The sequence below is a fragment of the Rhipicephalus sanguineus genome, chromosome 9, assembly GCF_013339695.2.
Source record: "Rhipicephalus sanguineus isolate Rsan-2018 chromosome 9, BIME_Rsan_1.4, whole genome shotgun sequence".
Taxonomy (NCBI): domain Eukaryota; kingdom Metazoa; phylum Arthropoda; class Arachnida; order Ixodida; family Ixodidae; genus Rhipicephalus; species Rhipicephalus sanguineus.
Window position 1 is genome coordinate 119,612,034 of NC_051184.2, and position 24,933 is coordinate 119,636,966.

The 24,933-nt window shown below is 45.8% G+C and overlaps 1 protein-coding gene across 1 annotated transcript; it reads left to right on the top strand.

The window, feature by feature from the left end:
- The first annotated feature begins 138 nt into the window (after window positions 1-138).
- On the top strand, window positions 139-18,443 carry LOC119406071 (2-(3-amino-3-carboxypropyl)histidine synthase subunit 2). The gene is made up of 6 exons (XM_037672928.2): window positions 139-405; window positions 5,794-5,906; window positions 8,330-8,550; window positions 11,461-12,114; window positions 14,005-14,193; window positions 17,953-18,443. The coding sequence occupies exons 1-6, from the start codon at window positions 247-249 to the stop codon at window positions 18,090-18,092; spliced, it is 1,476 nt and encodes a 491-aa protein (XP_037528856.1). The 5' UTR covers window positions 139-246; the 3' UTR covers window positions 18,093-18,443.
- The last annotated feature ends 6,490 nt before the right edge of the window (window positions 18,444-24,933 follow it).

A 24,933-nucleotide genomic window follows, 5' to 3' on the forward strand; every position in this document is an offset into this window, starting at 1 on the left:
AAATTTATTTCTTTCGGTGTTTATTTTTAGAGCAAATGGCTACATTTGGAGTTAATATTGAAGCCAGCGGCGATGTTCACTGAACATTCTGGCAACTACAATAAAACACGTGTCTTTGTTTACATCCACGAAATACGGCAGCACATGCGACAGTTTGAGACACGTGTGTGGTAAACTACATTTACATAGGCACATTTTGTGGATGTGTGTGCACCGCAGCATTTTGTAGCATCTCGAGTTGGAGCCATGGCATTGGCCTTCAGCAGCAGTGATCAAGCCGCCATCGATCGCACCGTTGATCTGTCCACCGACGATGTCAAACCTGCGGCTGACGATTCGGAACTCGAGTTCAAGTACGAAGTCAAGCGTTCTGTAGCCTGGATCTGCGAAAACGGCTTCAGGAAGGTAATAACTTCCCCCCCCTTGAAGTGAGTTGCATCGTTAGATAGAATTGGCGGATTTCCAATGTGTTAACAGCGATCCCCGTTCACTGAGGCACGAAGAAAAGTACCGTACGCATGTGTGCTTCGTCGTAGGAACAGTTGCTTCCATACGTTTAGGCAGCACCGTGGAAATTAGCCGCGACGCGTGGAGTGTGGATTTCATGAACTGCATACATCCTCTCTTAGACAAAACAAGTACTTGTTGCGGGACAAGTTGCCAACAGGCGTATTGTAGCGCTGAAGCACGCTCGCAAAAGAAACACAAAGAAGACGGGGCAGGCGCTGCAATATTGCTACGGTATCCTCGCAGCACTTCCCCCTCCCCCCAGTGAACGAGTCGGACTGCAAGCTTCGCAGTGGATGCGAAAATGAAACTGAACCGTGACGTGCTGCTCACAACGGCCTGCCTTTGGTCCTCGACTTTCTGGGAGTCAAAAATTGGATGTAAACGATTCTTGCAATGCGACACAAGGACTCTTGGCCGCCACTAACCACATTGCCATAACCCTGCACATTCAGCAATGACAACAATGGAGAATTGAGTACCCACAGAACCACTATCTCGTATGTGCAAATCCAGAATTTCACGCAGAAGAGGAAGAAAGCAAGAGTCAATGTTGGAATGAACATGTGAAAGCAGCTTGTCAGGAGCTAGGCCCACAAGTTGAATTTGTCTGGGCAAAAGACGTACAAGAGTGGACACTACACGAGGGAAACAGCACAGTGGTTGGGGAATAAGCTTAGGCACTGAATATGCGTTTTTTTAGGGATAACCTCACCAAGGGTGGAAAGGAGGGCTCGCCCACAGGCGGGGATGAGAACCCCACAGTCCAACAAACAGCTGATTACAGCAATGGGGGAGATCCTGAAACAGATGGGCCCATAGATGTGGAGACATGGCAGCCTACCAACCTTCACATTTGCTGAGGATAGGAAAGCGTGTAGATGGTCAGGATGTAGCTTTGATGGCATGGCAATGGGTCAGAACAGAAAAGGGAGACGTCGTAGGGGCCCTCGTCGGACTAGGCACAAGCAGGATACGGGCTGCATTTGGCTTCCTCAAATGCAAGGAGGTCAAAGTTAAATAAAGTGGGAGGAGCTCACCAAACAGATTATAAATAGGGCTCCGTGTTTTCAGTGTTTATTTTTCTTGAAAATCGGCGAGTGTTTATCGGAGTTCACATTTTAGGCGGAAATTCGGCGTTTATCGGTGTTTATTTTCGTAAATCCCGAATTCTTCGGAATTCGGAGTTTTGCATTATTCTCGAAACCCCAAAATCTTAGATCAATTCATATCTGAATACTGAAACATTAAAACACACGAAGCAATATTTTTTCTATTAGGTTTGAATGCACGAAAACGCACTAGCGAAATACTTGAACACAAAACACCTGTATTTGTGCGTATAACCGTACTTTGCGACGTTGCTGTCAGTGATCGAAGCACGCTCCTTTCTATTGACAACTCTGAGCTTTGAAAACGCCCTTTCAAGGTTAGCGCTAGAAACGGCAAGCGCCGGAGGACGCAGCGCGCAGCGAGAAAGCACTGGCCACGGGAAATTGTGAAGTCTCGAAAACGACAGGAGTGCAACAATGTTACATATTTCGTAGCACTGATAGTTCACAAAACCACTCAGGAGCTAGCTCATGTCATCAGTTTCAGTTAGCACTAATTGAAAAATAGGCGCATAGGTTTCGAACGCGCAGGGCAGCTCATGCTTCACATTTGACTTCACAATTTGAACACAGTACCAAAACGATTTTTTGGGGTACTGTATATAGTTGATCGCACAGGTTCCTCTCAGACGTCTGTCACCACTTTTCGACGACAGCAGCGTAGTATCCGTGAAAGTCTGTGACAGTCGTTAAGCGGTCAATCTCGTCAAGGAGGTCCAACAGACTTGTGACATCTGATGCAAGGACCTCGGTTGGATCACGCCATTGACTGATAAGTGCGTGCAAACGAACCCCCAGTATGGGATTAAACTTGGTGTACCATGCAGAGTACTCTCTGCCTCAAGTTCTTTGATGATTGACAGCACGGCACACGAATTGGTCTTCAGAAATCTCATCTTAACGAGCAAGTCGTGCACAGCTTCATGTGATGAAATAAGACTCTTGAGCTTCTCACGCTTCATTCCCTTGGCTTCGTCGCTTCTCAAGAAAGACAAAATGACGCGCCAGTTGTCCAAAATATCTTCTAGAGTTTCATAAAAAGAGAACCACCTTGACGGACATACGGTTTGCAGCGACTTGATGGACGTGCCCATGGCTAAGCACACAAGACCAACCTTACGGCGCAGCTCCCGTGACGATTTCAACAGAGCAGGAAAGTGCGCAACAAAATCGTGAACTACGTCAAACGAGCTCGTCCTGATTCCACCCTCCAGAGCGTTGTTGAGTAGGTGGCACGGATCTTTGAAGTGACGCGTCTTGAATTCGGGATTGGAGAGTTGCAAGTCCTTGTGAAGCTTCTGCATGTAGAAAGCTGAGTCGGAGCACAATACAGCTACATCGCCTAATTCAGCTACGCGCGGTAAGGTTTAAATCGGTCAAACCAGAAGATGTATCAATGAGCGCTTAGAACTTGCCCTTTCGATGAAGAACAGCACCAGGTCATTCTGGCCCTTGAAATCAGAGTTTATCGGATAAATCCGAATTGTCAAAAATTTTACCGGCGAATGTTTATAGGATTTTTTCGGATAAAACCGAAAACACGGAGCCCTAATTATAAAACGCCAAGTGTCAGTCTTTGCTGTGACAGAGACTCACTTACGTGAGGAAGAAAGACCGCCAGTACGTCCAGGTCTGCATTGGGAAGGCTGCAACAGACAGAGCACAAAACGCTGGGGCGGCGGCATTGGAGTGATGGGGAATGAGGAGCAGTGATGGACACGGGTGCTCTTAGACTGTCAGGAACACGTGGGTAACAGGAAGAATAGCCGGAGGTGAGGTGGCACTGGCAGTGGTCTATCTCTGGACAGGAGCCCAAGAAGATGTCAACAATCGCATATGCACATGCTTGAGAAACGACATTCAGAAATTCAGACAGCATTACAAAGTGATGATTGCGGGAGATTTTAATGGTCATACAGAGGATATTGATGGGAAGACAGATGCCAATGGAAAGTGGTTACTCGCACTTGCTGCAACAGAGGGATTAGTACTGGTAAACACCTCCGAGAAATGCCATGGATAGATTACTTGGGCGAGGCGGGACCAACACACCTGCATAGATTACGCATTGGTATCACCCAGAATATTCCAGGCCTTGCGAAGAATGGAGGTGGATGAGGACGGATCGGGCAACCTCGATAGTGACCATAATAGGATACGCTTGTTCTTTGGTAGTGCTCATCGGTATGATGAATGACAGCATAGAGCAATGAAGCGAAGGCCAACGGATCAGGAATTGGAAGATATGGCAGCAGAATTAGAAACTAGGGTACAGAAGGTGGACACATATGAGGCCCTTATAAAGGAGATTCAATGGGTGCTGAACCAAAAAACTATGAAGTCTGTAAAACGATGGAGGGATAAACAGTGGTGGACACAGGAAATAGCAATAGCTATAAAGGCCAGACATGAGGCCAACCGAATCCATCGACAAGTAAATAAAGATGGGGATGAGAAGATCATTGTCCAGGCATGGGACACTTACTTGTGCCTGACAAAGGATGCAGCCAAGTTTGTACAACAAAGCATAGACCGGGTCAATCTTCAGTTCATGCAAGAACTGAAGGCTGTAGGTTGATAAGCATCACAAAGATTCTGGCGATACATTTAAGCAGGGCAAATCAGGGAGCAGCAGCACGTACTACGTGCAACATAGGAGGGAAATAATATCGAAGGAATGGCATGCCTGCACCTGCTGGAGGAATGGCTGTGTAATATACAGGGCAAAGCTCAAGATAGCAGAGATGTTGAGGAGGCTCAAGCATTCATACTACCGACCGGTGAGACAGAGCAGAAGGCAGAACTTTAAATAGCACCCGCAGCTTGATCGTGCAGCAGCTGGAATGGATGGTGGTACTGCAGCAGGCCGGGACAGCATCCCAATGAGTCTAGTGAAGGCTGAAGGTGAGGAAACACGCCAGACCATTCGAGAGCTCCTCAAGCAAATTACGGTGAACTCTGAAATCCCGGAATCATGGAAGGAGAGCAGGGTGATGCCTTTGTACGAGAGGTCAGGTGACAAAGAAACCTGAAGAACTACAGACCCATTGCAGCGACACCAGTTTTGCGCAGAATGTTTACACAGGTGGTCAGGGCAAGGTTACAACGATGGGCAGAGCTAACAGGTGTGCTCGGAGAGTTCCAGATGACCTTTCGCACGGGTAGATGCATTGAAGATAATTTATTAATTATGACACAATGCATTGACATTTCTGAACAAAATCAGAGCCCATTATTGGTGGCTTTCCTGGACATGTTAAAAGCATATGACTGTGTGCATCCGCCAGTGCTCAGGGATATTCTGCAACGGTTCGGTCTTGAGGAAGAGGACCTTGATCCTCTTAGGTCACTGTATGAAAGTGTAACAGCCAGGGCGGACTGGGGGGACCACATGACAGCATCTGTGAATGTGAAGTGCGGACTTCGGCAGGGGTTTCCGTTGTCGCCGCTGCTCTTCATGCTTTACATTGTAGGTGTAAAAGCTGGAAGGATCAGGGTGCGGGTACTCACTATGGCACAAGGAGCCTGGGTTCGACTCTCGCTTAAACTGAAGATTTTTATTATTTATTTATTTGCATGCATCTCGAATTCTCGCTCACAACCAACGACACTGGAATATCAGTGAAACAAGCTCTTTAATGCTATCACATTAATAGAAGGATGTTGCGGCAGAGTTCAACATTCCCCGAGCACTCTGGCCACCATATTGGGTGCAAGGGACAAGTAGACAGCCACATCCAGTACACATTACTAGGTGACCGTAAGCGAGTTGGGCCTTGCTGCCGCCCAGATGTAGAAACAGCTTTGTTTTCATTTAAAAAGATAAGGCCACAAAACTTCGCCCATTTCTGACTTTTTAGAGTCGCTTTTCATCTGCACGGTTACACTGAACATTAAATATAACGATCTAACTTGTAGTCCTGACGTTACTTCGCTTAAGTGTTGCAAGCTCGTGTGACAACAGTGCACAATCAATAGTGGAGCTGTTGTTTCATGCACATCCAGTAAAAACACTGTCATACTCACCATTGCCTCAAATGTAGTGCACTGCACTGCAGAATAAAATGCATAACCATGTGAATATGCAAAAAGTGTAGTTTGTTGGAGCTGCTACTTATTGCTTGTTAGCAGCATAGTCATTCTTTTTATTCACGTAGTTCTTATTTGCTTCCAGGTAGCACTGCAGTTCCCTGATGAAATGCTGGTCGACTCTGTGAGCGTCACCCTGGCACTTCAGGCTAGTGTTCCAGCTGAACTCTTCATCCTAGGTGACACATCCTACGGAAGGTGCGTGATGGATTCGCTAGGCTTGGCTTGGCTTTCCTTCTTACACTTGTGGAGCTGTGCAAGACATTGGGTCTCACTAGAAGTATTACACAAATGTAGGTGGTATCCAAAAGTTACCAGACTAATCCTGTCGACTAGAAACCACGTTACTTATCTGCGTATGCACATTGTCAGATTGAAAGTAGTGCCCTTATGCAGCAATGCAGCATTCTTGCCACCTTTGCTGTGTGTCCTGGAAGTGCACTTCTTTAATTAAGCATGTCAAGCACCTTCTGTGATTCACACTGGATCTCTGTGAGACCGTCAAAATGGTGATTTTTATTCTGGCTGTTCGACTTCGTGAAGATGGTCATGTCCACACCAGACAAATCTGAAGAGTACGACCCATGCAAAAGGGGCATAATGTTATGTCTCACGAAAAACTCAACTTTGAGAATAGACATTGTCATTATGGGCCATCCAGGCCACAGATCTACTCACCGTTTCCAAATATCCTCGCTCAGTTGCGCTAAAACCTGGCAGTAAAACTCGCTTTTGATGGTCTCACAGCTGGGGACGACTTTTTCATGCACAATGCCGTGAATGTTGAGAAAGTGATGAGCATGCATGGAAGCAGCAGCCTTTTTCACCGAGAAGACTTCTTCTCAGGGTCATACCTGTAGACTGTGGGGTCTGAAAGAGCCACGCTCATGGTACACGCAACCACAGTAGACACCGCCAGGCAAACGAACACGTGGACATTTATTAACCGCTTTTACATCGCAACGAGCTCGCCAGCCACATCTAATAAACAACTAGTAGTAAGGCAAATAATCACAACATAATGCCAATGCAACACACACAAAACAACATAACACATACAATGTACCGCGAATGCGGTGTCGCCGACGTTCGACTCACCGTACGAGTCCGCGGGACCGAACCACGGAATCACCTCCATGAACTCGCGCGCGGGAAACATCCGTCCACGAACACTGCCAAACCCCCAAAAAGAGAGCGAGAGCTCTTTCACAAGCACCCAGATAACCTCGCTTCCCGCCAAGAGGCGCTGCCAGTGCACCACGCAATCACAGCACCATCTCTTGCGGTTGCAACTAACCACACTAACTACTACGCACGGGCACCATGAGGCAAAAACGAACTTACAGGGGGTGATAGCACCCCCACAAGACCCAAGCTTTGTCTCCAGTAAAGATGCTGAACATGAAGGTCGAGCCAGTCATGGCATGGCAAGCTGGCACAGTTCTGGCACACGTGAGGATTGACTGGACTGTCTCGTGTGGCACGTTAACATTGGAAGCAATGTCGTGTATTGCTCTCCAACAATCCTGGTACACAAGTTGCCGAATGGTTTCATCTTATTACAGCATTGAGCTCATCATTCACTTCATCATCATTGTACAGGGATGTTCGTTCACTGTTACATATTTGTGACAGATTGATGGCGCCAGCTAGACCAAGTGATTTACACTAAATAAAGAGTGATAGGGCCAAGGTGGGCCCTCGGCAGTTCACCGCCACCAAGTACGACTGTGTGTCCTGTTTCTCTCCGGTTGTGCACTGAGAACATAACACTGTCAAAGCATGTGTGCCATTCAAAAGACCTCACACAACTCATAGCAATATGCCGGTAAACTTTCTGCATCGTGTTCAACATCTCTGTGGAAGATGTGCAGAGTTTCACATAAAATTTTACATTCGCTCATTGTTCAAGCTCATTGTTTACGTGGGAATTACCGAAGTGGCAACATACAAAGTCACAATAGCACAAGCTGCTCCTGGCACACTGACATCCTAAGAAAGTAGGCACTCCTTGTAGGCCAGGAGGCCCTGCTAAGCCAGCCTTGTGCTGCCATCTGTCGGCTTGTTGGTTACAAAATCATGACTATTTTTTCCTGTTGGTTCTGCATCAGTGACAATTTGTAGCACAAATAACGCAGACACAAAAGAAGACACAAGACGACTAACAGTCACTAACTACCACTTTTCACAGCAACTAATAGAATGACAGCCGTGGCATCCCTGATTGCGTGTTGGTGCACTACTTGTGCAAGTTTACAAGCAAGTAAGCAGAGTTCACTGGTCTGTATCCTTATGAGATACAAAAAGCCAGTGACTCATTCTGCCACAACTGGGTGCCAGCAACACATGAATAGCACTGGTGGCAAATCCTATTACTTCCTGCAATACAGAGAGTATAATCACAATTGCATTCACCTATCACTGTTTGCAGTGCACAAATTCATTTTCCCTGCAGATAAAATTTCAAGAAAAATTTCCACGGCACTTTTCGCTTCACTATAGTATGATTGGACACTCTGACCTGCAAGCTTTCAGTTGCATTAAACGAGACATATGCTGTAATAATTGGTTGTCGGTCCTTTTAACAGGTTTCTTACTTTACGTGGATAATGTAATTCCAGTTGCTGTGTCGACGAAGTCGCTGCGGAGCACGTTGGGGCGGATGCCATCGTCCATTATGGCCACTCCTGCCTGAGTGTGCCATCGAGACTTCCGGTGCTGTTCATCTTTGGAAGATTGCCCTGCACCACTGAGGGATTGGAGCAGGGACTGCATAATGTCTTTCCTGACCCCGATGCCAGGATAGCTGTGCTTTTCGATACGCAGTACGACCACTGCAAGTGTAAGTCATGCTTTTGCACAAGCTGATGACTGCCCGAGAATGCACCGGTGAATACAAGGTGGTGGTCTTGTATTTGTAATTTGTATATGTGTACAAGCCAGCTGTGTTCACTAATTTCTGTGATGCTATTGCAAACATGTTCTATGTTGGCATCATTTGGGAACTGTTTACTGATAGCACAGTTTTGATACAGTTACTATGTGGGTAGCTCTTGTTCTGGATTCTTAGATGATCGTGTCTAGCCTAGCTGGTGTGTCTTTGTTGGAAAGCTAACAACGTGGACTCAAAAAATTTAATCAGCATACTTGTAATTCTTTTGTGTTTATCATATTATTTACAGAAAATTGACACAAAAATGCAGGTTTTCTACTGTCAAGTACCTGCATTAAGGTTTCTTCATTCTAATAGCTGTTTAAGCTTTTATATCTGTCAGGCTTGGAATGGCATATGATGTGAGAAAAAAAGTAATGATAAACTGGAGAGGAACAGTAGGATGACACTGGACCTAGGATGGTCACATTAGAAAGGCGGGCCGAGCTGCAAAATGACATTCCCTCAACAGACCAGCGGTTAGCCAGTTGGTGCAGTCTACTTTCCCATGTATAAGTGTTACAAGTGCCACACCAATACAACATAAAGCTACTTGTTGCTGGGATGGTTTGTTCATGCCTAACAAGGTGTAATGAGAAGGAAATGAATGTAAAAATCCTTTCCTTCAAACCACAGTGCTTTGCATAAGTGTCATTGAAGGAGCCACAGCCTTTCCACCGTTATTCAGTATACGTTTGCAGGTAGCGTTTAACATTCTAGACCAAAAAAGGATTACATTGAGGATCAACTGGGCATACCTCGGCGTGCTGTAGTTGACATGGTGACACTGTTTTGTTGAGCAATGGCAAAGATGGCGTGCAACAAACTGCTTAGAACGTGAATGAGCAAAGTCTAAAGGTGGGTTCAAAGATTGCAGCAAAGAAGTAAACGCAATGTTCAAAAGCCTTACAAAGGACCAAGACTTACAAGTAGACTTGTCTTCGTCAGGACAGGAGTGTGTGTGTCTCGACCGAGTAGTTGCATGCAGCTTGGATCATAAGAGGGAGATGCTCTGGTTGTCATACACTTGCTCTGTCTGTGAATGGCAGGGGCCTAGACATGACAGGCTGCCACTCAAGCCTGCTGGTGTACCGTAAGTACAGATCACATGGCAATTGTTAAATAGGAAGGATTGGAGGCGTCCAGAGGCAGCCAACGGCACCTTTATTGAAGCAGCGTCCAGAGACCAATCTTGTTCATGTCTTCTGTCCCTGCCATTCAAAATGAGCCCTCACTTTGATGATGGTCATGGCTCATCACGTCAAATAGGCATGGAGTTATTCCTCCCTCCCTAAAAGTGTTATTCCTCCCTCCCACTTCATCCTGATGCTAAAACATTCATTAGCGAAGTGAAAAAGACAAGAAATAGAAATGAAATGCCAAGAAGCGCAATGGCAACATCAAACTCTTGAAATTGGCAACTCCATTTAGCTGGAGGACAGGGGGATCTTTTAGTCTCGTTAGCCAACAGAGAAAGTCGTCACCTGTGTTTTGTGTTTTATGTCTTATTTTGTCAGCTTTTGTGGTTCACACATTCACCCATCCGGAGTGACCGATAACGTCCTCAATGTAGCTTGTGAAACTTTCACCGACTCGATCATTGTCCACGCAGGATGTGTCCAAACAAAGCTTGCCCGCAACAGAGCCGATCAGGTGGTAATATCGGCTTCGTGGTTATTGAACTTAAGTCGACCACATTAGTCAGGCAAAACAGGACATTATAGTCAACACTGACGCATTCATGCTGTGCCAGCCAGTCTTTGACATCACAACTGTCAATGCCATTGCATACTGGAGTGTCACGCTGATGAAGCACACCAGAGCACATGGTAAATGTCGGTGTAGGAGAGGCTTGTGAGGGGTCGGTGTCCTCTGTCATTGCGGAAGCAGATGGTGGTGTACAGCTGCAGAGTTCCAGGATGCTGACGGGGATGACCCAGCACTTCCACCAAATCCAACAAGTGTGTTCTTTGAGATAAGCTTCGTATGGCACTTGACAAAACGCCAGTTAAGCAAGGTGGTAAATGATGAAAATTGACTGAGTGCAAACCAGACGGACATTAATGTGTTCTACTTTAGCACAGAGCTGGTGCTGATGCGCTCCGGTACAGTTTCCGTGTGCGCACCTACATATGCGTGTGACAGAGAGGAAAAAATAAGGAGAAAGAGATGTGCTAGTTGTCTGGTTGCAGCTCCTCCCACCTTCGGGAAAATGAAAGCTCCTTGCGTGTGCATGCAGGTGTCTCCTTCAAGCATTTCGTGTACAATTGTTCATGCATAGACAGTGCATCAAAGCCAATAACACTGTTTAAAAATAATAATATTTACACCTTGCTGCATTTATCTTGGAATGCTTCTCATTTGACCTCCTAGTAACGGGTTATAGCACATTGTAATAAGATGAACTGGAAGATAATGATTGGATAATCACAGTATCGGTTTGGCAGCATCTATTATGCTCACTTTAATTGTTTTTTGCTATGTGCCTCTATCTTTTTCATTATTTATCATATTTTTCAGATGGTGCTTTTTAAGTATGCAAGACATAGTAGAGTCAAAGATGCCATATTGGTGGTTCCTGCATGGAGGCCCCATTCTAACTCACACAATGGATCTGTTTTGCAGCTGTGCACCTCTTTATCAATCTGGAGACACAGGAGTTGTGGTGAAATCAAATTTTCAAGAGACAAAAGTAGCTGGCACTTGAAGGAGATGGCTTTATATATGTGTACTATCTCTTGCATAACAGAGCCAAGTTGCATAATCTGCACACTTTTTTGTTCTTCAATTTCCGAATCTGCCTTTCGGGCCTTTCTGCAGGTGACGTTTTTGCCAAGATCTCAGCCCTGTTCAGAAATGCTGTCTGCTCTGAACTGGTCATACCGTCTGTGCAGCAGGATGTGAAGAATTGCAGCAGAGGAACACATGTTATAACTAAGTGCTCACGGACGTTTTGTATCCCAGAAAACACCAGCCTCGAGGACCACTCTATATTGTTCATTGGACCCGAGAACAGGACATTGACAAACATTGTGTTCACGTTTAACAATTGTGCGTGCTACTCGTACGACCCAAAGACTCGGGAGACTCGTCGGGAAAGCCTGACAGTCAACCGGCAACTCATGCGCCGTTACTACCTCATTGAGAAAGCAAAGGATGCCAGCATCGTGGGGATTCTCGCAGGCACCCTGGGGGTTCAGAATTACCTCTCGGCGATAGGCCACCTGAAGAAGCTGATCCGGAATGCGGGGAAGAAGCCGTACACTCTCGTTACGGGCAAGCTCAACGTTGCCAAGCTCGCCAACTTTCAGGAGATTGACGTTTACGTGCTCGTCGCGTGTCCCGAGAACACTCTGCTCGACTCCAAGGAGTTCTTCCGGCCGATCGTGACCCCCTTTGAGCTGGAACTAGCCCTGAATCCCTCGAGGCAGTGGAGCCAGACATTTTCAGCATCGTTCAGTGACATCCTACCAGGCAAGTGTCTATCGTTGTTCAAGTTTATGGCATTATGGTCGCGCTGGTTCGGGTTGTTAGCACAACACTCGTGCAGCGACAGCTTTAAAAGATCTTGTGTAACATTACACGCAGATGCATTTTTATTTAAAACTCTAGAAAATTAGGTGCACGTTACATTCGATTAAGTACAGTTTTAGCAGACTGCTGTGCTTCGCACTTTTACGCTGCACTCTTTCTAGTCTGTGCACAGTCATCGAGCTACCTTGTCTAAAATAGTGTCAGGGTGTGGTGACGGCCGTTAACCTTTCGATAGGCCAAAGTTCACGAGCAGAATTGGATTCACATGCATCATTTAGAAGCACTGTGCTTTTATTTTAAGCGAATGAAACCATATACTTATTTTCTGGAAGCTCGAATAGTACTTTGAAAAATACTGGTGCGAATCGAATAGCAAACACTATTCGAAAAATATTTGAAAGTTTGAATATTCGCACACCCCTAATAACAATAGAGTTCTCGTAGACTATTGTATCAGTATAAACTGATTCTGTGTTTAACTTCAGTGACCCTTTGAAGGGACACTAAAGAGAAACAATGAATCGGCCTAGATCGATAAATTTTGCCCTGAGAACTCTAATGTCGTTAATGTCACCATCATAGGTTTAGTTATAGAGGAGAAAATCAAGTTCAAAGTATCATTTCTAAATTTAAGTTTCACTTTTAAATTTCGCGCCGAAATCTCCCTGCATGACGCCAGGGATTTCAAAGTGTATATATCGTATTTTGGCACTATTGGCTCAACAAAATTACCCCAAACTTGGTATGTTAAGTCTATGGCCCCCTAAAAGTACAATGTGCTTCATTTTTACCGATTAGGAACTGCATAGTCCCTAGTAGGCGCCGTCAAAACATGTGACGTCACAGCGAATGGTGCGGAAACTTCAAGGTGGCGTTGCCACCCACATTTTGTTTTTGCGCGTTTTCTCGCTTACTAAGTGCCTTCTCGCAGCAAGCGTGGTGTTTTTGGTATCGTGAAAGGGTACTTTACTAATATATGAAAAATCGTTTTGCTCTTTAGTGTCCCTTTAAGGGTTCTGCATGACTCGACTTGAAAATTGCCAATGCATCTCCATCTCCCAAATCCATGCCTGACATTTCTCCCAGTTTGCCCGGGAAACTCCCGATTTCTGACCCGTTTTCCCAATTGTGCAATTGTGGCCATAAATTTCCCGATAAACTGCCTCAACCTAATTTCGAAAAAAAAAAAACTACTGTAAAACAAAATTTGGTGATTAAAACAAGATGAACTTATTTATGTGACACACCGAAGAAAAGGGAACGTCCACGCAGCTCGGAAGGTTTGCTGGCCACTGCTGTTTCCTGTCGTCCACCGGGCTCTCCTCCTCTCACTAGAAACGCACAAACACACACACACCCCATCCACTGACACTGGTGGGCATGTTCCCCGTTTTATGGCCCAGTTTGAAGAGGGCACAGTGACAGTGTTTCAGCCAGGCTGCAGGCCCGCTTCGAATGTTCCAAGGCCACAGGTGCGGACAATTTTGTCAACTGATCACAGGCGTCACCTACAACTATTTTTTCTCCCCCCCCCCCTGTCTGACAGCAAGCCTCCAGATTTCAGAATTCCTTAGATTGGCAGGTATGCAAATCACGTTACATGTTCACTTTCATGCCTCTGCTAGTGTCAGAAAACTAAATGTTGCTTGTGTCCATTTAGTAGCTGAAGTCTGTGTAGACAAGAAGTCTGGAATATGTTGAGAAGTGGCCCATGTTGGATGAGACTGCAATGGATGTTGTGCGGTAATGCTATTGACATTTCAGTGCGCACGGTGCTTTATTGTACATGTGTGACTACCATGCCTGCTGTCTTTTCCTTCCTACTGGCAGGTGGTGAGCTGTACTTGGAACTTGAGGAGCAGTCCTCGCAGCCAGAGTACGACGTCTCCCTGGTCACTGGCAAGATAAGAAGCCTCGGCGTTGAGGGCAAAGCAGACGACGAGGGCAGCACCACTGGTGGCACACTCGTGGCTAAAGAAGGCACGGTAGCCGTGCCCCAACTCCACATTGCTGCCGCAGGTACAGAACAACTGCAGCACCGCTGCATGGATGCTGCCAGCTTCGAATGCATGTCTGTGTCGAGCATTTTTTTCTTGGGCAAAATGCCGAGTAAACACAGAAAAGCGCCATTATGACTTCCTAGGTAAATTCGCCAGCAGTGCTTTTAACAGAGAGCGCAAAGGAAAGATTAGAATCTGTGATAACTCATATGCAGCTTATTTCAGTCAGTGAACGAATATTGAATGCCCAGCAACTTTTGAAGAATGAAGGCTGCAATACACTGGATGCCTGCACATAGTGTATATAAAGCGTAGTTAACCACGTTTCAAATTACTTTCAAAATATTGTTAGCTAACTGGCTATAATTCATGAGCCTCACATGCTCAGAGATTGTGAACGGCAGCAACTTGCCCTTATTTCCACAACTAAATAATACACTCAATACCTCGATATAATGAACACGGATATAACGAATTATCGGTTATAACGAAGTAAATGAAGAATAGTCTTGGTCATAGCTACAGTGTTACCAATAAACGTTTATAACGAATTTTCGGATATAACGAAGTTATTTTTGTGGCATATGCGACTTTGTTATAATGAGGTTTGAGTGTATTCTCTTATTTGGGATCACCGCAAGTGAGGAGAAGACAATGTTTAGTTGTGGAAATAAGGGCTAGTGAAAACCATGGGTGATCTTGGAGCTCATAAAGCCCCACGCTCACAGTCACAATGAGCACAACTGTACATGTACCTTGTATGTACATGTGTGGTGCTCGTGGATTGAAATGTCACATCAATTTTTTGTTTAGTATAACGACTGGTATGCACAATTTTTCAACATAACCACGTCGTTTCACTATGAAACTGGCCTATAAAGGTAATGTTGGCTCTGATGCAAGTGTTTGGATCCTTAGGAGAATGCTAGTATGGATCCATGTAACTATAACATACGTAAATTTACAGGTAGGAGACAGAGTTATACAATAATTTAATGACATGAGATTAGCATACAGAGCATAATAAAAACATCTAACTCGTATACACGAAAGAAGGAAATTTTAAGGGCTCGTTTCTTTCTTTGACGCAACCTTAATGAAAACCAGCAGGTAATAAAACCAAGGAAGGTATAGGGGACGTTAATTGTTCTGTTGCAACTCTATGGTAGTAATTGCAATGTATATGTGAAGAAAGTAAAGTGGATGAAAATACAACTTGTCGCCAGCAGGGACCGAACCTGCAACCTTCAAATAATGCATTATAGCGCGTTATCCAGCGTTTCGTTGAGTTACACCAGGTCGAATGCTAAGGGACTTAGCTACTAGCCTTACTTCGTATAAAATTCCAATTTGTTGATACCGCATTCATCGTTTCGCCCTTGCAGCGAAACTGTGACTTTTTTTTGCTATGGTAATCACAGTGGACATTTAACAAGTCTCCAAAAACAGAAACCATTCCTTCATTCAAGAGTGATGGAACTGGTAACAGAACTGACTTAACTAATTATACGACAATTTATTTCACTCCCCACTTGTGCAATAGGTTGGAGCACGTAATCTAGCAACATACGTAATGGATTTTCTTGAGCGTAACAATAGTTCAGCTGATGCTCAGCATGGCTGTAGATGTGACTTCAGCGTCGTGAACAATGCTGCCAGCACTGATGCGAAGTCTGGAATTTCTTTCACACAGGCTCTTAATGCTATCGCGTTAAAAGCAGTGCCAGTTATTGAAACGTATTTATTCAATAGATTATATTTAACCAGAGTAACAAAGCATAAATATCTTGGCGTAATCTTTATTCATGATCTCTCGGGGTCTGGACACTTTGGAAGAGTTCAAAGCAACTGGGATGACTGCTTGTACTATGCATATTGTTCAAAAGGATGTTCAACTTTTAATGTCACAAATCTCTTGTTTGCCTCATTATCAATTATGCTGCCATTGTCTGATCACCTTAGAAACAACTTAACATAGTCAAGCTGAAAATACCAGTTCGGAAGAAAGCCGCACATTTCATCCTTTTCAGCTACCACGGCTCTTCCTTACCATCATCTGCTCCTCGTGTACTGAACTTAACCCCATTTTCTGCACGTCATGATGTGGAATCATTAAAATTTTTGTGCAACAAGCTGCATCTTGCCGGTACTAACATATGGACGGAAACTCTGAAGATAGAGAAGAAACTTCAGAAATACTTGAGGACAACACAGCATGCAGTGGAACAGAACATATAACGTTAAGAAATCGACAGAGTGCAGAGTGGTTCAGAGAACAACGAGGGATAGCCAATATTCTATTCATTCTAAAAGACAGGGCGTGCAAACACGGACACAAGAAAGAACTCAAGACACCACAAATGCCGACTTCTTTGTTGTGTCCGTGTTTGTACGCCCGGCCTTTTAGAATGAATACTTACCAACTAGCTCAGCTCTCTGTTATTCTAAACCAATATTCTACTGAACATTAAGCGAGAAAAATGGACCTGCGCTAGCCATGCAATGTGTCGGGCGGATAACGGGTGGTCAGTTAGAGCAACAGAATAGATACCAAGGGTTTAGAAATGCTACGAAGGATGGCCGAGAGCTAGGTGGGGCGGTGAAACTGAGAAGTTTGTGGCGAAATCGGCTTGTCAAGGAGAGAGTGAATTGGAGGTCACTGAGAGAGGCCTTCGTCCTGCAGTGGGCATAAACAGGCTGTGAATCATGATGATCGCACCACACAAAAAAAAAAAGTTAGTACAGGTTGCGCTAAGTCGCGCAAGGCTGAGTCACAGCAGAGCTGGTGGGCACCTAGCTGGTCCTGGCTTGGCTATAGGCTTCTACCCTCTCACCTCTCTCTTTTCCACTCCTTGCTATACTATACATGGCTATGCTTGCTCTCTTTTTCTTTTTGTCTCTGTTTATTTCTATTTCTTTCTTGCTCTTGTTTTTTTCTTCTTTCTCTCTTCCTTTCTATCTCATACTCTTTCTATGCTATGCCTTACTCTTCCCCTCCTCCTTTCCCTCACTTCCCTTTCCCACCTTCTTACTATACAAGGCCATGCTATGCTCTGCTAGCACACCTGGATAGCAGAGTGGTCACAACGCGCACTGTTGGATTGTCGGTACGTGTGTTTGAATCTCTCTTTGGCAAGAAATTTTTTTCACCAAGAATTCCCTTTTCTTTCTATCTCTGTCGCCAATCAGAGCTATTGCATCCCACGCCGAACAAACCGGTGCACATGTTGTGGGAGCAAAGCAGAAGAGTAAGAAGGGGAAAAGTTGAAGAACAAGATGAAGAGAGTGTGTGCCGATTCATAATTGTGATAATTTTCTTTTTTATGACGCATGGCAAACCTCGAGCATAACAGCTCTGCTGTAACATAGCTTCCTTATCTCTCGCAAAGCCTTCCACCATGCATAACTTTCAGACCTAATCTTGTCCCTTCTTTTGCCTGTGCAGGTGTCTTCAAATAGTTTATTTCCCCGCAATAGGACACTATTCCGTATGCAGCTGCACTTGTTCACTTCTTTTAGGTGACTTTGACAGTGCTCTTGAAAACCAGTGTGTGTAGTAATTCAAATTCGAACCCAGAACCCAGTAAAAGCTTTTTTTTTTTTCCTCTTCACTGCTGCATTAACTCACAGCTGCAACAGCCCTCTTTTGGGGCTACAGTACATACAGATAATCAAAATGCACTGAAGTGAAACATTAAGGTAGCATGACACCTGTTTCAATGAAAATGCAACCAAAGTTGTGGTAACTAAGAGGTTGCATGGTCTCCTTGTTGTGCAGGCGAATACCTCATGAACAGGACATGGCAAGGACTGGAGACCCGTCTGGGCCAGACACCGGCAGCCACCATCAGCAAAGGGCAGGTGGGGCTGGCCGCTGGCTACGTAGGCGAGGGCGAAGGAGGACACGCGCAGATGTAGCTGCTTCAACTTGCTCCACACTGAAGCCACTGTTTGAAGAACAGATGGAAGCAACATTCCCCATGCTGTGGCTCGCCTCTGATAACAACCGTGCAGACCACTCATAGCCACGCTCCTCTGCAAAGGTCCCGTGAATGCTCTCGTGCCGTTTTATGGCCTGACAAGACGGGATCACTGGAACCTGGAGACTCGAGGTGATCGGCAGCGGCGATCAACCAAAAGACGCTGCCAGAAGCAGCGTTTCGATAAAGGGACTTAGTACCTGCATTCCGACCGAGACAAGGCCAGAGCATTGCTTCCGGCAGCCTTGCTTGTTTGACTGCTGCTGAATATTTGAAAGCCTGAATTAAACTAATGTGAGTTGACTTGCGTGCCAGTTTTGTTGCTCTTGGGAGGGGGCCTATCTTCAAATTAGATTCCCTGGCTGTTTTCACAGGCTGAAGAGGAAATTGGGTAGTATGCAGCGACACTTATGCGTCCCCTACTCCGGTGTTGATGGCTATCGAGCATGCCAGCTCTCGTATACGTTGCTGACGATAGGGGACTCGGACTGGAGTAAGCACAGTTTGTTCAATGCACGATGCGTACTTGGCAAGTAGACCTGGTTATAAGACAGTCACAATTTAGAGCAGGGGTTCTTAAAGGGACACTAAAGGCAAATAACAATTTATGTCAGAGTGAAAGCCCAATGTATGACAACTTCTAAAACGGCAATATTATCAACAGCAGTGCCCTACTTACCGAGAAATTAAGCTAAATGTATCACATGATGAGCGCCACGAGTGGGACATTTTCGAAGTGATCCCGATGACGTATGGAAGTCGGCCTACAATAAATCACTAGTAATCAAACTAGCAGCAGTAAAAAAACATTCCGAGCATCAAAAAACGTAATAAAATGCTGTTTGTTCGTTTCCGCTTGATTCATGGAAAACAAAACCACCGTGGCGTTGCCATGGGGAACGGCGCGCGTGGTTCAAAGGTTCAGTTTTCGCCGAACTGCGCCTCGCCTGTCTCAGTGGTAGTTTCGGAAACCGGTGTGTCTTTTCACTGGGTACCGCGGAATGAACTCTTACGCTCAAAGTGGCTTAGTGTCATGCCATTGCGCCAGTGTGCTAAACAGTCAAAACCTCTGCGTGTGTGCTCACTGCACTTTCGTACTGAGGATTACAAGACCAACTGCAACTTGGTGAAGGCTTTGAATGTGCCCATCCGAGCAAGTCCTTGCCGCAGCGCCATTGTTGCTACTGTGGGTCCCGCTACTTCCGCTCGGCTGCTACTAGTGTCGGCGGCCGCGCAGTAAAAGCGGGCAACGTTGTGCACGGCAGCAGTGACGTAGGAAAGTCGTATTTTCAGGCGGGAGATTTGAAGCGCGCTAACGCGATGCGGACCACTAAAAACGTGATTTTATTTCAAAATAAGCACTTCCTTGGCACAAAAGCAGCACTACGAGGTTTCTGGACCGCTATTTCAACATTCAACGTCGACTTATCCCACTAAGCTCCATTAAATGCCAAGGAACCTCTCCCACCTCCCCCCCTTTCATGCAAGAATTTTTCATTCGGTTCACACTACATTCGCATGCAATAAATTCAAAAGCAAGGGTATGTAAAAAAAAACTATTCACTGACATGCAACTGAACTCTCTTTCCTTGCACATACAAATCAATGCGGAGGGCCAGCCGATTCCTGTGCTTATTTTTCAGATAGGCTAGTGTCGAGAATGCCTGCTCACAAGCTACGTGTTGTTGCAAATGGCAGCAGCATGTCCACTGCCTTATCAAATCGCACCTCAAGTACGCTTCTAAGTGATTTGGCAAGTGCAGAACCAGGGAAAATTTATCAGTGGCTCACGGAACCCCGAAGAGGGGCCTGTGGAGCCTCTAGGTTTCGCGGAACCCACTTTGAGAAACCATGATTTAGAGCAAAGCTTCCTTTTTCACCAGTTTGACACCACTTTGGTGTCCGTTTCTCCTTATGACTGTGCAGGCGCACACAGAGGTCAGTCTTTATTAGCTCGCCACACTTTTGAACTAACTTTCGTGGATATCTTATCAGCTCTGATCAACAGTGGCATTTCACTAAATGTTGTGTAAGGACCAAGCCGAATTTCGTTCAGGCTATTCGACAATAGACCATATTCACATTATCAACCAAGTGTCGGAAAAATGTGTGGAATACAGTGCAGTCCACTTATAACGATATCCAAGTACCAAGGAAATCCCATCGTTATAACCGATAGTTGTTATAAGCGGGCTGAGAAAAAAAAAAGACCTGGGAAGGCTGCTCAACCTCGTCGTCAGAGTCGTTGCTCTCACCGCTCTCCACAGCACATATACGCGCAACGATCGCCTCATCACTGAGGCACTCGGACATCATCGTCTTCATAAAGAAAGTTGTCCAGACCCGACGCATCTTTGTTAAGCACCGATCACAACTCCGGCACCCCTTGACGGGACGGCGGGATGTCCTCTATGACATCCCGACGTCCCATCCGCGGTGAAACGTAAAACGGAGGCAGTTGTAGGGAAAGACGGTCAAAGCACTGTCCACACAACAGGCGAGTGAGTGAGCGAGCGAGTGAGCGGTGTGAGCCAATGTTGGTGCGACGGGCCGCACGGACAAGGCCAAAGCGGCGGCTCTGGGAGGGTAGTTCAGAAGGAAAGCTCCTTCTCCTCTCGCTTCCTCGTAGACAGCGCAGTCGACTCGTTTTCTGAGGGGGTGGACAGGGTTCGAGGAGCATCGTGGCACATGCCGTCAGCGCATTCAGCGCGGAGAGCCATTTTCGGCACTCACTGTAGCCGGATTCAATCACTATGTCTGATATCACAGCACTGGAGCATTGTAAGAAGCGGTTTATTTTACAGTCGAACCTCGTTAATACGTACCCGCTTTAGGCGTACTAACGGTTAAAACGTAGTTGCGACGAATCCCCGACCGAGTCTCATAGAGCCTAATGCATTCGCTGACCGCTTAAGCCGTAGTGCTTCACCCTACGCCTACCGGTTAGTGCGTACCCTTCGTACCGCGATAACGTTTTGTGCCATAAAATTTTACTGCGCCGCTGAACTTCCCGACGCCACAATGTGCCGCCAAAGGTTTTCAGTCTTTTAGAGAAGTGCGTAGATCGGTCGATCACAGATTCCGACTTCCGCGCGATTGCGGCGATGCCTTTGCGGGTAAGCATCAGAATGAAGGTGAGGCGGCGGCCACCGACGAACGCGCGAGCATGACTTATCGCCAACAACCTTATCACAATAAGTATCTTCAGATATCTGCTCGGGCACGCGTGCGGCGCAGCACTACTTTAAGCCTACTGCACGCTTTTAACAGGTGACAACCTGGACGCGCTGGGCCGCCGATCGCTGCCGCCTCGTTGTGCGGGGCCGTGTTCAAGCGCGCGCCGCTTTGTAGAAACGAAAGCAGCTCGCTGTTGCGGAGTTGAGCGTTGCTGGTCGTGGGCGATGAGAAACCTCTTTGCATAGACGCTATCACGCTAAACGCATGCGTACGGTACAGCAAGCGTAGTGCTGTTGTAACCATACTGCACGCTTTTATTGGGCGACCACCCAAACGCGCTTCTGTCCGCTGCCAGGACCGCTAGAGCGTCGCGGAGTGCGCATCGCTTGCAGGAAGTTCGTCATCGCCGCGTTAACTGAACAAGCTCATCTGTGCTCATCGCCGCATCTGTGCACGGTCTGGAGGGAAGTGGGTACGAAGAACACTCCCACGACAAATGTGCGCGTGCGCTGCAGCAAGCGGCCCGGCAGTGACGCCGTGAGCCGAGAAGGCGACGCGCTGCACGCAACTAGCCAGGAGACGATCGGCTCCACGCAGCCGTACCGCGTTTCACTGGAACTGTGTCAGTTTTCATTTAGTAGCAGATCCAAGCAGATCGCGGTACAGACGCACACACATATATATCGCGGAAAGCCGACACTGTCCGTTCTGTCGCTACGTTGGTCACTGCGTATACCGGTCCCTGTTATAGTTCCGAAATGCTCCTTGGCGTCGCCACCGCGCGCTATTGGCACTATCGGACGGTCGTGCGAGAGTACCAGAATCTTTTCTCCAGTTTCGGAAAAAGAAAGAAAAGGCTTTGCAGTGGATACTTTAGGCAATATTTGCTGTGGCACTGTATTTCTTTGCTGGCGACGATGGCGTATGCGAGGAGATGCAAATTTTTACTTGGTGGTTAATGCGTACTACCGCTTAGCGCGTAGTTATGCGGCGTTCCCGGCAGGTACGCATTAACGAGGTTCCACTGTACCATGGAAAGCATACAAAAGTGGACGGTGCCATCGCTGTTCATTCTTATATCTGATATATTGTTATAAACGGTATCGTTATAAGTGGACTCGACTGTATAACCAAACCGTATACAGGGTTTTTATTTTTAGACAATAGTTTTTTTTATAAAGATCCTATGACAGTAACGCTCCTGTTTGTTGTCGCACACAAACTCCACGTCAAGGCGGAAATACTTTGCTGCAGCTAAAATGACACTGTTGCGACTAATTAACAAAACCCGTCAATTAACTTTTTAATTATCGACTTCAGGGCAGGTGCTTGTATTACAAAGTTGTAGTTCGTGCCAATTTATGGCATACCTATTTTTTAGAAGTCACAAAAGTTGCACGTGGTTCGAGATATTCGTCACTGAATTTCATGGGTGAAATCAAAACTGATTACGCAAGGCGCACACGAAGCGCGACCGTTCTGCTACGTCAGACCGGAACTACCCGTCACGAGGGAGTGACGAAATTTGAATAACGGCGCACCGTGGCTGTATGTTTTTGTAAAAAGCTGCAAGTCATCTCACTTGTGCCCACGCATCACTTTACTTTTGCACGTAGTGTTGGTGCTTATCTGTTTCTTTCGAACTGTGCACATGAAAACCTCAATATCAACCTTTTCTATGTCTGGGAAGCATAAAACTCAGGGGCAGCCACTGCGGCGCTTCTTGCAGACAGGCGAAATAGTTTTCACACCTCATAGGCACCATCCATTGCAGGCAAACGCTAAGCTGTCTACTAGCGTATTTCAAAATGTTTGCCAATTTTTCTGACCAGATTTTGCTTTGGCATGCCTTCATTCAAATTTCATCACTTCTCTGCCACGTATAAGTTCCGGTGTCCCACCACGCTTTGTGCACGCCGGGCGCAATCAGTTTCGATTTCACCCTTGAAATTTGGCAATGAATACTATCACTATGGTCCCTTCTATCACAGACTATGTGCAACTTTTGTGATTTCTAAGAAATAAGTAAGCCATAAGTTGGCACGGACAAGAACTTTGTAATATAAACACCTGCCCTCAAGTCAATAATTTAAAAGTTAATTAACGGGTTTTTCGTTAACTAGCCATGTCAACGTCATTTTAGCTGTGGGAAAGTATTTAGGCCTCAACATAGTTCATGTGCGAAAACCACAGGAGCCTGACTGTCATAGAATTTTTATAAAAGCCTTCAAAGAGCACGAGAAAGCATTCGATTCTGTCAAAATCACAGCAGTCATGCTGGCACTACGGAATCAGGGCAACCATGAACCATATATAAAAATACTGGAAGAAAATGATGGGACAAGCTGGGCACATACAACAAAATGTATACTTGAAAGGCTAGCTTATAGTATACTACATTTTATTCAGCTGTGAGTGCCAGCTTCTCCCATTATTTTCTTTTCACTGTGTCTTGTGTTTCCCGCTGGATTTTATCCATTTCGGCAATGTACCAACTAGCCCTGTCCAACACCTTGGTATTGGAAGAAATCTACAGCCACCATAGTCCTCTATAAAGAAAGCGACAAAATTTCAATAAAGAAGGGTGTAAGAAAGCGAGAGACGATCTCCCCAATGCTATTCACCACGTGCTTACAGGTTTTAAAAGCCCTAGATTGGGAGAAGCTAGGGATACGAGTTAATGGAGAGTACCTTAGTAATCTGCGATTTGCTGATGACATTGCCTTGATGAGTAACTCAGGGGCTAAATTGTAAATTGTGATTACGACGAGGAAAGCAGAATGGTAGGTCTGAAAATTCATATGCAGAAAACTAATGTGCAACAGTCTCGGAAGAGGACAGTGCTTTGCAGTAGGTAATAAGGCACTGGAAGTGGCAAAGGAATACGTCTACTTAGGACAGGTAGTAACCACGAAGCCAAACCATGAGATTGAAGTAACTAGAAGAATAAGGATGGGATGTAGCACATTCGGCAAGCATTCTCAAACCATGAATGGTAGTTTACCACTATCCCTCAAGAGGAAGGCATATAACGGCTGCGTCTTACCGGTACTTGCCTACAGAGCAGAAACCCTTGCAAAGAGGGTTCAACCTAAATTGTGGACGATGCAGCAAGCAAAGAAAAGGAAAATGATAGGTGTAACCGTAAGGGACAAGAAGAGAGCAGGGTGGTTCAGGGAACAAAGTGGCGTTAAGTACATCTCAGTCCAAATCAAGAAGGAATGGGCAGGGCATGTAGTGTGTAGGCAGGATAACCGCTGGTCATTAAGAGTAGCAGACTGGATGCCAAGAGAAGGCAAACGCGTGAGGGGGAGACAGAGTGTTAGGTGGGCAAATGACATTAAGAAGTTTGCGGGTATGGCCACAGCAAGCACAAGACCAGGTGGATTGGCAGCACATGGGAGAGGCCTTTGTCCTGCAGGCTGATGATGATGATGATGTACTACGTGTGCTCCTTCTCTTCTAAGAGGGAGCAAGATGCCACTCAGGGTTAAGTTTGTCTAATGCAGTTCCCTACCTGCTTTTACTTGCCAGATGTACATTTGAGAATCCTGGAACAGCATGCTGTGCATTGCTCAGAATTTGGCACGTTTTAGTAGCAT

Excerpts from the sequence above, each read along its gene's own strand:
- LOC119406071 (XM_037672928.2), top strand. The coding sequence starts at position 247 with ATGGCATTGGCCTTCAGCAGCAGTGATCAAGCCGCCATCGATCGCACC. Across the intron at positions 12,115-14,004 it reads GTTCAGTGACATCCTACCAG|GTGGTGAGCTGTACTTGGAA; the intron begins GCAAGTGTCTAT and ends TCCTACTGGCAG. Across the intron at positions 14,194-17,952 it reads ACTCCACATTGCTGCCGCAG|GCGAATACCTCATGAACAGG; the intron begins GTACAGAACAAC and ends CTTGTTGTGCAG.